At 45.5% G+C, this 13,695-nt stretch overlaps 1 protein-coding gene across 1 annotated transcript in view; it reads left to right on the top strand.

The window, feature by feature from the left end:
• Window positions 1–6,849, top strand: part of rbl2 (retinoblastoma-like 2 (p130)) — a 28,307-nt gene extending 21,458 nt beyond the window's left edge. Inside the window, exons 14-21 of the mRNA XM_064929387.1 lie at window positions 1,001–1,237; window positions 1,450–1,691; window positions 1,920–2,096; window positions 2,256–2,327; window positions 2,529–2,625; window positions 2,725–2,987; window positions 3,114–3,287; window positions 3,602–6,849. Coding sequence (XP_064785459.1) covers window positions 1,001–1,237; window positions 1,450–1,691; window positions 1,920–2,096; window positions 2,256–2,327; window positions 2,529–2,625; window positions 2,725–2,987; window positions 3,114–3,287; window positions 3,602–3,769 — 1,430 coding nt within the window. The 3' untranslated portion in view covers window positions 3,770–6,849. The remainder of the gene's footprint in view (window positions 1–1,000; window positions 1,238–1,449; window positions 1,692–1,919; window positions 2,097–2,255; window positions 2,328–2,528; window positions 2,626–2,724; window positions 2,988–3,113; window positions 3,288–3,601) is intronic.
• The last annotated feature ends 6,846 nt before the right edge of the window (window positions 6,850–13,695 follow it).

The raw sequence follows: 13,695 nt of genomic DNA, 5'->3' as shown, positions 1-13,695 counted from the left end.
TATACCGACATTTTGCCTGTTTATATGCATGATCGAGTGTATTACACCCACGCATAGTGCAATCAATCTGCTGATAGAATTTAGGTAGCCTTGTTCTCAAACTTGCTTTGTTAAAATCCCCAGCTACAATAAATGCAGCTTCAGGATATATGGTTACCAGTTTACATAGAGTCCAGTGACGTTCCTTGAAGGCCGTCATGGTGTCTGCTTGAGGGGGAATGTAATGTGAGCAGAAGGACTTGAGTTCCTGTATGTTGTTATGATTACACCATGAGTCGTTAATCATGAAGCATACACCCCCGCCCTTCCTCTTCCCAGAGAGGAGTTTACCTCTGTCTGCATGATGCATTGAGAAGCCTGGTGGCTGAACCGATTCCGACAACATATGCAGAGAGAGCCATGTTTCCGTGAAACAGAGAATGTTACAATCTCTGATGTCTCTCTGGAAGGTAACCTTTGCTCGAATTTCATCTACCTTGTTGTCAAGAGACCGGACATTAGCGAGTAGTATACTCGGGAGCGGTGGGCGATGTGCACGTCCACGGTGCCAGACCAGGAGGCCACTCCGTCTGCCCCTTCTGCAGTGCCTTTGTTTTGGGTCGGCTTCTGGGATTAGGTCCATTGTCCTGGGTGGTGGTCCAATCAGAGGATCCGCTTTGGGAAAGTCGTATTCCTGGTCATAATGTTGGTCAGTTGACACCGCTCTTATATCGAATAGTTCTTTCCGGCTGTATGTAATTAGACTTCCTGAGATAACAATGTAAGAAGTAATACATAAAAAAACTAAATACTGCATAGTTTCCTAAGGACTCGAAGCGAGGCAACCATCTCTGTTGGCGCCATCTTGCTGCTATTCCCAGCCATCAGTCATCCAGTCAGGCAGTCAATTTATCAGTCTGTTGTGTAATAAATTAAAATAGTCAGTCAGTCAATGGGTTACAGTCAATTGGTTACTCAGTCAAGTTAACCATGTCACTCCTCCCTTTCCTCTCCCTCCCAGGTGTGTCCACCTCCACCACCACCATGTTGGACCGCTACAGCTGCCCCACCACGGGCTCGGCCAGGAGACGGCTGTTTGTGGATGTGTCCTGCGACGCCCCCTCAGACCCCTCCACCACCAACCTCACTACCAACCTCAGGACCTCCCAGGCCATCCCTGCTGGACAGACTGTGGTCACCATGGCAACGGCCACAGTTACCTCTAACAACGGACAGACGGTCACCATACCTGTGCAAGGTGACATTTGCAGATTAATTACTGTACAGTATGTCATTATGTTTTCTTGTACACCTTATGCCCCTTCAGCCAAATTACTGTGTGACTCCTATATGCATTATATAGGGAGATTTCTGACTCCAATGCAGCATGCAGGTTGCTACACTATAATGAATCCTATACAATTATTACATATTATAAATTAGCAATATCATGCCCTCTGACCTTTTTAGGAATAGCCAATGAGAACGGAGGCATCACCTTCATCCCTGTCAAGGTAAGTGTGATGGGACAAGGTACGCTCCAGCCCCTGACTGGCACTTTGACCAGCCAACCACAGACCACCACCACCCTGAAAAGTCCCACTCTCCAGGGCAGCCACGCCGCCGGCAAGCCAATCGAGAAGCCAGCAGTCCAGGGCCCGTCCAATAACGGGCCTCAGAAAAAGAGTTCCCTCTCGCTGTTCTTCCGCAAGGTAAGGGAACACAAACACCATCTTCATCTGGCACGTAATTTAAAGGGATACTTCAGGCATGTTACAAATCTAACTCATCTTTTGGATATGGAGAAAGTCGTTTGGATCTGTCCTAGTAGTCTGTTTCTGCCCTAGCTTTAAGAACCATATAACTATAGCGCTTCATACCATAAATTATAGATTTTTGCTTGAGTTTAAAGACTTAAAGCCACTGTGCTGTGCCAACAGGTGTACCACCTGGCCAGTGTGCGTCTCAGAGACATGTGTGCCAAGCTGGACATCTCTAGTGAGCTGCGGAGGAAGATCTGGACGTGTTTCGAGTACTCTCTGGTGCACTACACAGAGCTCATGATGGACCGACACCTAGACCAGCTCCTCATGTGTGCTGTGTACGTCATGACCAAGGTAGGTTAGAGTGTGTGTGTTGGATGTTTGTATGGGGTGGGGGTTATGGGGGTGTGCGTGTCCATAAGGTACTGTACCATGCAGTTTATGTGTAGCATGCAGATTGTTTGTGTGTCCTCTTCCTAAAAACTTGTATTTGTGTTTCCTTCTGTTGTTAAGGTGACCAAAGAGGACAAGTCCTTCCAGAACATCATGAAGTGTTACCGCTCTCAGCCCCAGGCTAACAGCAGCGTGAGTAATGTAGTAGGGCCTTATGGCTAGGGTCAGGAGATTTTCCTGACCTGACCAGTAATAAATCCAGGCCCTAGTTTGAGCCTATTGTACTGTGGCAGCGTCATTGTTTTTCCCTTATAGACACTGAAGTATTGTCAGTTGGAAGGAATAGTGGCAAAGCTATCATTGGACCACCAGCTGTCTGATTTTGTTTACCAGGTCTACAGGAGTGTGTTGATCTCTGGGAGGAAGAGACGTCACTCAGGAAGCAGTGAGAGAAATGGACAGAGCTCTCCTACAGAGTCCAGCCATGAGGGTAGGAACACAAACACACCCTCACACACACACTCACACACACACACACACACACACACAAACGCTATTTTCCATCTCCCTTTCTCTCTACGCCCCTTAGGAAGTGGAGACAGCAGCCCCGTACCCATGCGTTCCACTAGCACCCTACCCACCCCTCAGGCTGGTAGCACCCCATCCACCCCCACCCTGGCCCCCTCCACCTTCCTCTCTACATCCTCATCCCTCCCTCCCTCCCAGCAGCAGGATGATGAAGGGGGAGTGGTGGAGGAGCGAGGAGACCTCATCCACTTCTACAACCGGGTCTACATCAAACAGATGCGCCACTTTGCCCTGCGCTACTCGCCCAGCTCATCCTCTACAGGGGTGAGCGAGAGAGAGAAAAGAAGGAAGTTATGTTTACAAACTAGCCTCTATTCTGCAAACCTTTCACTTTTTGCATTGTCTTTTGTTTTGAAAACTAACTCTGCTGCGTGTGTTTATCCTTGACAGCTAGAGTCTCTTCCCCTGTGCCTGTACCCCTCCCTGAGGACCAGCTCCCCTCGCAGGGTCCTCCTGTCCCACAACCACTCCATCTATATCTCCCCCCATAAGGCTAGTGACAGCCCCCCCACCGCTACCACACAGGACAAGATATTCTACTACATCTGCAGCGGCCCAGCCAACGTGAGTCACAAGTACACACACATACATTACTCATGCACACAATGTACACTGGTTCAGCACAGTATTTTTCAAAGCCTTACAGTGGCTAATTGATTAGTTGAATCAGGTGTGTTAATGCTGGGGTAGAACAAAAGCCTACACACCCTATAGTGGAGCTTCAGGACGAGGTATTGATGGCGTCTCGTACTCGTGTCCTTAATCTAAAAACCCTAACTGTTTCTGGAACCTTACCTAACCTGTGATGATGATGATGATGAACCTCCCTAACCTGTGTCTCTGACCTCTGTCTCTGACCTCTATCTCTTAATGTGCAGCGCCTGGCGGAGATCAACAGTATGATCCGCACCGGGGAGACGCCCACCAAGAAGCGCAGTATGCAGCTGGAGGAGGAGCCATCTCCCAAGAGGTTGTGTCCGGACAACCAGACAGCCCTCTTCCGCAGGCTACAAGACGTGGCCAACGATCGTAGCTCCTCCCACTAAGGTTGAACACACCCCCTTCAGAACACACCACTGGCTGAAGTCGGTAGTCAACATACCAGACTGCCATGTTAGAAACAAATAAACTGGCAACATCATCAATATCAAAATTGATGAGGATACATTTGTTTTTCATACAGGATAAGATCTTCTAGTCTAAGGTTAGTATGATGGTATAATTTCAGAGTTAGCCTAGTGGTTGGTAGTTAAACATCAGATTTTAGGTTACTTCTGTCTATTCTAGCATGGCCAGATTGTGTCCCTTAACACCATATTTTTCTATATACACCGAGTGTACAAAATATTAGGAACACCACCTCCTAATGTTGAGTTGCACCCCCCATTTTGCCCTCAAAACAGTCTTAATTCATTGGGGCATGGACTACAAGGTGCCGAAAGCATTCCAAAGGGATGCTGGCTGATGTTGCCTCCAATGGTCCCCATAGTTGAATCAAGTTGGCTGGATGTCCTTTGAATGGTGGACCATTCTTGATACACACAGGAAACTTGAGAGTGAAAATCCCGGCGGCGTTGCAGTTCTTGACACACTCAAAGTGGTGCGCCTGGCATCTACTACCATAACCCGCTCAAAGGCACTTAAATCCATAATCCACGTCTCAATTGTCTCAATGCTTAAAAATCCTTCTTTAACCTGTCTCCTCCTCTTCATCAACATTGATTGAAGTGGATTTAACATCAATAACGGATCATAGCTTTTACCTGGATTCACCTGGTCAGTCTATGTCATGGAAAGAGCAGGTGTTCTTAATGTTTTGTACACTGTGTATGTCCAGAGTCAAATTAATGTATTTTGTCTAGAATACACAGCAATTACAGAATGGACTGCCATTGGTGTGGAGCTTTGCAAGTTTGTGTATATGGTGGAGAATAATTCAAAATCACATGCATTTTGAAGTGTATTCTATCAGTGTTACTAACTTGCTCATGCCCACAATTTAGCTGTTCAATATACTATGAATTAATTCCTTTCAGTGTTTTGATATTCTTCTTGAGACAAAATCCATCATTACACTCATATTCAGTATGTATTTAGGATTTCATATCTCAGAAGTTTATAAGATTAGTTTTTTTATTGAGTTGCGTCAGAATAGAAGAAAGCACTTAACAATGACCATGTTCTTAAAATATTTTGTACATTGTTTGGCCTTGAGTACATGCAAGCATTTCAAATACGTATTTTTAAAGCTTTTGTAACACCAGAGAAGATGACATGGTGTTGTTAACTCTGCCGGGTTTCTTTTCCAAAGTCTTTTGAGCTTAGTTTTATTTTGTTATTTTGTGTATAATTGTTTAGCAAGGCAGGTCAGTTAAGGACAAATTCTTATTTTCAATGACAGCCTAGGAACAGTGGGTTAACTGCCTTGTTCAGGGGCAAAACGACAAATCTTTACTTTGTCAGCTCGGGGATTCAATCTTGCAACCTTTTGGTTACTAGTCCAACACTCTAACCACTAGGCTACCTGCCGCCGTAACATATTTATGCTATTTTTCTAACTGTAGATATGTTAGCAAAAAACAGTAACTTTCCATTTTACCAATGACAATACTTAGTAGTAGAATCACTGACAACAATATTTGTTTTCTGTCTCATGTAGCTTCCATTAATTATAAGGTAATACTTTTAGTATCCAATACATTTTATAATTGTGTTGTTAGTCACAATGGCATGTTATCGTTTTGTTGATCAACAACTTAAAAGTCATGGCAAATTTCTTTGTCTGAACATTGTTGTAAATGTACTTGTACATGTCTTTGTTTAAATTGTCTTTCCTTTAAAAAGTATCATCCTTTGGAAATAAAAAGATCTACTTAGGAACCATACATAAGTGCCCTTAATTCATCACAAGATGTTATGTTTGTGATTGTCAGTAAGCTCACCACTAGATGGTGCTGTATGTATATCAAGTAGTAAAATACTATGGTGAAAAGACCTGAGGTCTTTATAAAGTACAGAATCACTATGTCAACACCATAGATCAGTGGCTCGTGCCAAATGGGCCACTCAAGTAATCTGTATTGTCTGTAATTGTAGACTTCTATAATGTGTGAGGAGTATACAGGAGGACAGGGATTGTGCTTTATGTGAAAGTCTTTGTTGTTACTTTTTCAATTAGGCATTCAACCATCTCCACATGTACATATGTCAATGTTGTTCCTTCTCTTGTGTTGCTAGTGCTTTTGTCTGGGAATGAGCCAATAGTTTATCAGATCATAATAATAAGCATTTTCTCTACATAACATCTGATTTGTAAGGGGGACAGTCCGACCGCAGCTTTTGAAGATAGCCAGGGCTGAAACCTGACTAGGTCATAAGCAGCAGGGAGCATAGCGATTAAGAGCGTTGGGTCAGTAACCAAAAGGTTGCTGTTTTGAATCCACGAGCTGACTAGGTGAAAATTTGGTCTATGTGCCCTTGAGCAAGGTCAATTAACCATAATTGCTCCTGTAAGTCGCTCTGGATAAGAATGTCTGCTAAATTACTCAAATGTAAATAAGCAATGTGCCATGATCCCATCTCTTAACTTCAATGGTACAGAATACAAAGCAACCTGTTCCTGCGACTTGAACTGAAATATGTCACGGTTACGATAATCACAACAGGGACAGTGGTGTGTTATGTTGTGACTTTGACAAAGCTCTGTCCACAGCAAAGATACCTGGGTAAAAGATACATTCAATAAACCCAACTAAAAGGCATTCACACAACAAAATGGGACTATGGCTATGTCACAGATGTAACTAATTGCCTATAATTTAAATTAATTCATTGACTATCTACGTGGTCATCTGTACTATATTTAACCCTTTCTTCTGTCTTGTTGAGAAAGTGGTGAATGTATTTGACAGACAAAAAAACTACAAGGAAAGCAGACGGCTGCTTCCTGGGCTGCACCACTTCCTGTGCTTTTCACTTATTTTCTTTTGAACCGTTTTATTTGCATGGTTTATTGAATGCTTGTTTCTGAGAATGTGTGAATGTGTTCAGATAATTTCCCCGGCTGAGAGGTGAACAACTGTATAAACCATTCTATTATTTAATAAATGTGTACTCTTTTGTGTTAGCTTCTACTTCATGATGCTGCTTCAATTTTCCACTTTTTTACATTTGGCAGGATCTGGGCCACTAATGCTGTGTTTACACAGGCAGCCCATTTCTGATATTTTTCCACTAATTGGTCTTTTGACCAATCAGATCAGCTCTTTTGCCAATAAGATCAGAATGGGCTGCCTGTGTAAACATAGCTTTAGTGGGCAGATGTGGAGTAGATCCAGTTTTCTCTCAATTGGTGGTTCTGGGGGTGGCTGGAGCAGAATATGTAAATATCCCCCTGTTGGTCTTGTTGGAGACAAAGTGTTGGCTCTTATATAAAGTTGTGATTGGAAAAGAAGCTCATTCATTTCATGGTTTATTGGTCAATTGAGGAGAAATGAGCAACAACAACAACAAAGAAGACTCCTGGGCTATGCTTCTCCACCACTGACGCTGGATGCTTCCTGAAAGAACACGAAAGCTCTAGCCTTTGGCTTCTTTTCTAAGATATGTTTCAAGGTTTTTTTCTGGGGTCAGGTAATTAATTGCTCCTACTCAAAAGGTGAACTGTCTAAATGACGCCCAATAATTTATTAAATTAGTACACTTTTGTTTGCCTTTACTCCATGCTGTCAAGCCTTAACCGGAAACCCACAAGGGAATAGGCCAAGAAACACATGGAGGCATCAGCTTGAGGCAGATACTAAGAAAACCGGCATAGGGTGGAGCGAACTGGAGAAGACTGCCCAGAACAGAATGTGATGGAGATTTGTCAATGGCCCTATGTACTTCCTGAAGAGTGATGGTAAGACATGATTGGCTCATGGTAAAAAAGCATCATGCTGTTTTTGCTCCTACTGGACTACTGTGACCTAAACTCAGGCAAGATGTCTCTCTTAATTCCATGTCCTTCCAGACCCTTTGGTGTCTTCAAATCAAGTCAGATACCTTTTGGCACTCAAAATGTGAACCATCAGATCCTCCTCTCCACCCTCTCCGAGTTGGGCATCTCCGGCGCGGCCCACGCTTGGATTGCGTCCTACCTGACAGGTCGCTCCTACCAGGTGGCGTGGCGAGAATCTGTCTCCTCGCCACGCGCTCTCACCACTGGTGTCCCCCAGGGCTCTGTTCTAGGCCCTCTCCTATTCTCGCTATACACCAAGTCACTTGGCTCTGTCATAACCTCACATGGTCTCTCCTATCATTGCTATGCAGACGACACACAATTAATCTTCTCCTTTCCCCCTTCTGATGACCAGGTGGCGAATCGCATCTCTGCATGTCTGGCAGACATATCAGTGTGGATGACGGATCACCACCTCAAGCTGAACCTCGGCAAGACGGAGCTGCTCTTCCTCCCGGGGAAGGACTGCCCGTTCCATGATCTCGCCATCACGGTTGACAACTCCACTGTGTCCTCCTCCCAGAGCGCTAAGAACCTTGGCGTGATCCTGGACAACACCCTGTCGTTCTCAACCAACATCATGGCGGTGGCCCGTTCCTGTAGGTTCATGCTCTACAACATCCGCAGAGTACGACCCTGCCTCACCCAGGAAGCGGCGCAGGTCCTAATCCAGGCACTTGTCATCTCCCGTCTGGATTACTGCAACTCGCTGTTGGCTGGGCTCCCTGCCTGTGCCATTAAACCCCTACAACTCATCCAGAACGCCGCAGCCCGTCTGGTGTTCAACCTTCCCAAGTTCTCTCACGTCACCCCGCTCCTCCGCTCTCTCCACTGGCTTCCAGTTGAAGCTCGCATCCGCTACAAGACCATGGTGCTTGCCTACGGAGCTGTGAGGGGAACGGCACCGCAGTACCTCCAGGCTCTGATCAGGCCCTACACCCAAGCAAGGGCACTGCGTTCATCCTCCTCTGGCCTGCTCGCCTCCCTGCCATTGAGGAAGTACAGTTCCCGCTCAGCCCAGTCAAAACTGTTCGCTGCTCTGGCCCCCCAATGGTGGAACAAACTCCCTCACGACGCCAGGACAGCGGAGTCAATCACCACCTTCCGGAGACACCTGAAACCCCACCTCTTCAAGGAATACCTAGGATAGGATAAGTAATCCTTCTCACCCCCCCTTAATGACTTAGATGCACTATTGTAAAGTGGCTGTTCCACTGGATGTCAGAAGGTGAATTCACCAATTTGTAAGTCGCTCTGGATAAGAGCGTCTGCTAAATGACTTAAATGTAAATGTAAATGTAAAATGCACCTGCCACTGTGCTACAAAATGTTATTTGCATGAGATTGTGAGTGTCACAGAGCAACAGCACTCTCATCCTTATATTTTAATGTTGATATTCACCTTTTAAATAAATGTGTACATAGCATCGCTCCCTCTATGGATTTGATGTCTTTTTTTGTGTTTTTTTAATTTGACCTTTATTTAACTAGGCAAGTCAGTTAAGAACAAATTCTTATTTTCAATGACGGCCTAGGAACAGTGGGTTAACTGCCTGTTCAGGGGCAGAACGACAGATTTTTACCTTGTCAGCTCAGGGGTTTGAGCTTGCAACCTTCCGGTTACAAGTCCAACGCTCTAACCACTAGGCTACGCTGCTGCCCCGGATGTGAAAAAAAAAAATATTCCTGCAGCAACTGGATTTTTATGTTTAGTCCATAATGGTGCATGATCAGTGGTTAGGCTATTACCTACAAACTCAACTCTGGACCTCGAACCCAGTTCCACTGCAGTTTTACCTGGGACTCCAGGTGTGTGCCATTAGTTATCAGGTAGAACAGAAAACCAGCAGGCTCCAGACCTCGTAGGGCAGGTCTGGGCATCTCCAGTCCTCGGGGGCCTGATTGGTGTCACACTTTTGCCCCAGCCCCAGCTAACACACCTGACTCCATCAACTAATCATGATCTTCAGTTAAAAATGCAATTTGTTTAAATCAGGTATGTGGGCTAGTTTGGGGGAGAAGTGTGACACCAATCAGGCCCCCGAGGACTGGAATTGTCCAGGCCTGTCGTAGGGTAGGAGTTTAATACCCCTGGGCTACTATCTGGCCAAAAGTAGCTTACATGAAACGTGCAATACTATTAATATACACTGCTCAAAAAATAAAGGGATCACTAAAATAACACATCCTAGATCTGAATGAATTAAATATTCTTATTAAATACTTTTTCTTTACATAGTTGAATGTGCTGACAACAAAATCACACAATAATGATCAATGGAAATCAAATGTATCAACCCATAGAGGTCTGGATTTGGAGTCACACTCAAAATTAAAGTGGAAAACCACTCTACAGGCTGATCCAACTTGATGTAATGTCCTTAAAACAAGTCAAAATGAACCTCACTAGTGTGTGGCCTCCACGTGCCTGTATGACCTCCCTACAATGCCTGGGCATGCTCCTGATGAGGTGGAGGATGGTCTCCTGAGGGATCTCCTCCCAGACCTGGACTAAAGCATCCGCCAACTCCTGGACAGTCTGTGGTGCAACGTGGTGGATGGAGCGAGACATGATGTCCCAGATGTGCTCAATTGGATTCAGGTCTGGGGAACGGGCGGGCCAGTCCATAGCATCAATGCCTTCCTCTTGCAGGAACTGCTGACACACTCCAGCCAAATGAGGTCTAGCATTGTCTTGCATTAGGAAGAACCCAGGGCCAACCGCACCAGCATATGGTCTCACAAGGGGTCTGAGGATCTCATCTCGGTACCTAATGGCAGTCAGGCTACCTCTGGCAAGCACATGGAGGGCTGTGCGGCCCCCAAAGAAATGCCACCCCACACCATGACTGACCCACTGCCAAACCGGTCATGATGGAGGATGTTGCAGGCAGCAGAACGTTCTCCACGGCGTCTCCAGACTCTGTCATGTCTGTCACGTGCTCAGTGTGAACCTGCTTTCATTTGTGAAGAGCACAGATTTCCAGTGGCGAATTTGCCAATCTTGGTGTTCTCTGGCAAATGCCAAACGTCCTGCACGGTAATGGGCTGTAAGCACAACCCCCACCTGTGGACGTCGGGCCCTCATAGCACCCTCATGGAGTCTGTTTCTGACCATTTGAGCAGACACATGCACATTTGTGGCCTGCTGGAGGTCATTTTGCAGGGCTCTGGCAGTGCTCCTGCTGCTCCTCCTTGCACAAAGGCGGAGGTAGCGGTCCTGCTGCTGGGTTGTTGCCCTCTTACGGCCTCCTCCACGTCTCCTGATGTACTGGCCTGTCTCCTGGTAGCGCCTCCATGCTCTGGACACTAAGCTGACAGACACAGCAAACCTTCTTGCCACAGCTCGCATTGATGTGCCATCCTGGATGAGCTGCACTACCTGAGCTACTTGTGTGGGTTGTAGACTCCGTCTCATGCTACCACTAGAGTGAAAGCACCGCCAGCATTCAAAAGTGACCAAAATATCAGCCAGGAAGCATAGGAACTGAGAAGGGGTCTGTGGTCCCCACCTGCAGAACCACTCTTTTATTTGGGGTGTCTTGCTAATTGCCTATAATTTCCACCTGTTGTCTATTCCATTTGCACAACAGCATGTGAAATTTATTGTCAATCAGTGTTGCTTCCTAAGTGGACAGTTTGATTTCACAGAAGTGTGATAGACTTGGAGTTACATTGTGTTGTTTAAGTGTTCCCTTTATTTTTATTGAGCAGTGTATACAAACATCTGTTAGTGTGGGTTTTCAGTGAATTTATGTAAATCAGGAAGCTCATCTGCATTCCCTGAGGGGCAGTAAAATTCTCAACAACAAAAGAGTGATCAAATTAAGATCCTACATCATTAGGAATGGCAGCTTAAATAGAAACCCAGCATAGAAAAGAAATCAACATAAAAGACCCATTGCTTGTTGAAATTATTGCTAATGCAGACCATTGTAAAGTACAGTATTACACATTTCAAAAACCCTTGGAGAAATTGAAGGGGGAAATGCTAATTGGGTTTAGTGGTAGGATACAGTGCATTTGGAAACTATTCAGACCCCTTCCCTTTTTTCACATTTTGTTAAGTTACTTGTTCTAAAATGTATTAAATTGAAGTTTTCCCCCCTCATCAATCTACACACAATACCCCACAATGAAAAAGCAAAGTAAGGTTTAGATTGAAGATGAAATATCATATTTATATAAGCATTCAGACCATTTACTCAGTACTTTGTTGAAGCACCTTTGGCAGCGATTACAGCCTTGAGTCTTCTTGGGTATGACGCTACAAGCTTGGCACACCTGTATTTTGGGAGTTTCTACAATTCTTCTCTGCAGATCCTCTCAAGCTCTGTCAAGTTGGATAGGAACTTTGCTGCACAGAGACGTTCGATTGGGTTCAAGTTCGGGCTCTGGCTGGGCACATTCAAGGACATTCAAAGACTTGTCCCGAAGCCACTCCTGCTCCTCCTGTACTTTGCTCTGTTCATTTTTCCCTCAATCTCTCAAATCTTGTTTCTCATGGTCTGAGAGTCATTTAGGTGCCTTTTGGCAAACTCCAAGCAGTCTGTCATGTTCATTTTACTGAGGAGTGGCTTCCATCTGGCCACTACCATAATGGCCTGATTGGTAGAGGGCTGCAGAGATGGCTGTTATTCTGGAAGGTTCTCCCATCTCCACAGAGGAACTCCGGAGCTCTGTCAGAGTGACCATCGGGTTCTTGGTCACCTCCCTGATCAAGGCCCTTCTCCGTGGATTACTCAGTTTGGCCGGGCGGCCAGCTCTAGGAAGAGTCTTGGTGGTTCCAAACTATTTCCATTTAAGAATGATGGAGGCCACTGGGGGACGTTCAATGCTGCAGACATTTTTAAGGACCCTTCCCCAGATCTGTGCCTCGACACAATCCTGTCTCAGAGCTCCACGGACAATTCCTCCAGGCCTTATGGCTTTGTTTTTGCTTTGACATGTCAAATGTTGGACCATATCAAATCAAATTGTGTTAGTCACATGCACCAAATACAACAGGTGTAGATCTTACAGTGAAGAGCCCACAACCAACAATGCAGTTTTAAAAAATACGGACAAGAATAAGAGGACAAAAGTAACAAGTAATTAAAGAGAAGCAGTAAAACAACAATAGTGAGACTATATACAGGCGGGTACCGGTTAGTTGAGGTAGTATGTACATGTAGGTAGAGTTATTGACGTAACTATGCATAGATGACAACAACAGAGAGTAGCAACAGTGTAAACATAGTGGTGGTAATGCAAATAGTCTTGGTAGCCATTTGATTAGATGTTCAGGAGTCTTATGGCTTGGGGATAGAAGCTGTTTAGAAGCCTCTTGGACCTAGACTTGGCGCTCCGGTACCGCTTGCCGTGCCGTAGCAGAGAGAACAGTCTACGACTAGTGTGGCTGGAGTCTTTAACAATTTTTAGGGCCTTTCTCTGACACCGCCTGGTATAGAGGCCCTGGATGGCAGGAAGCTTGGCCCCAGTGATGTACTGGGCCGTTCGCACTACCCTGTGTAGTGCCTTGCAGTCGGAGGCCGAAGAGTTGTTATACCAGGCAGTGATGAAACCCGTCAGGGTGCTCTTGGTGGTGCAGCTGTGGAATCTTTTGAGGATCTGAGGACCCATGACAAATCCTTTCAGTCTCCTAAGGGGGAATAGGTTTTGTCAGGCCCTCTTCACAACTGTCTTGGTATGCTTGGACCATGTTAGTTTGTTGATGATGTGGACACCAAGGAACTTGAAGCTCTCAACCTGCTCCACGGCAGCCCCGTCGATGAGAATGGGGGTGTGCTCGGTCCTCTTTTTCCTGTAGTCCACAATCCTCTCATTTGTCTTGGTCACGTTGAGGGAGAGGTTGTTGTCCTGGAACCACACGGCCAGGTCTCTGACATCCTCCCCATCGGCTATTTTGACATTGTCTGTGATCAGGACTACCACTGTTGTGTCATCGGCTAATTTAATGATAGTGTTGGAGTC

The sequence above is a fragment of the Oncorhynchus masou genome, chromosome 22 (genome assembly GCF_036934945.1).
Source record: "Oncorhynchus masou masou isolate Uvic2021 chromosome 22, UVic_Omas_1.1, whole genome shotgun sequence".
Classification (NCBI taxonomy): domain Eukaryota; kingdom Metazoa; phylum Chordata; class Actinopteri; order Salmoniformes; family Salmonidae; genus Oncorhynchus; species Oncorhynchus masou.
Note: the sequence above shows the minus strand (reverse complement) of the source record. Positions and strands in the feature narration are given on the sequence as shown.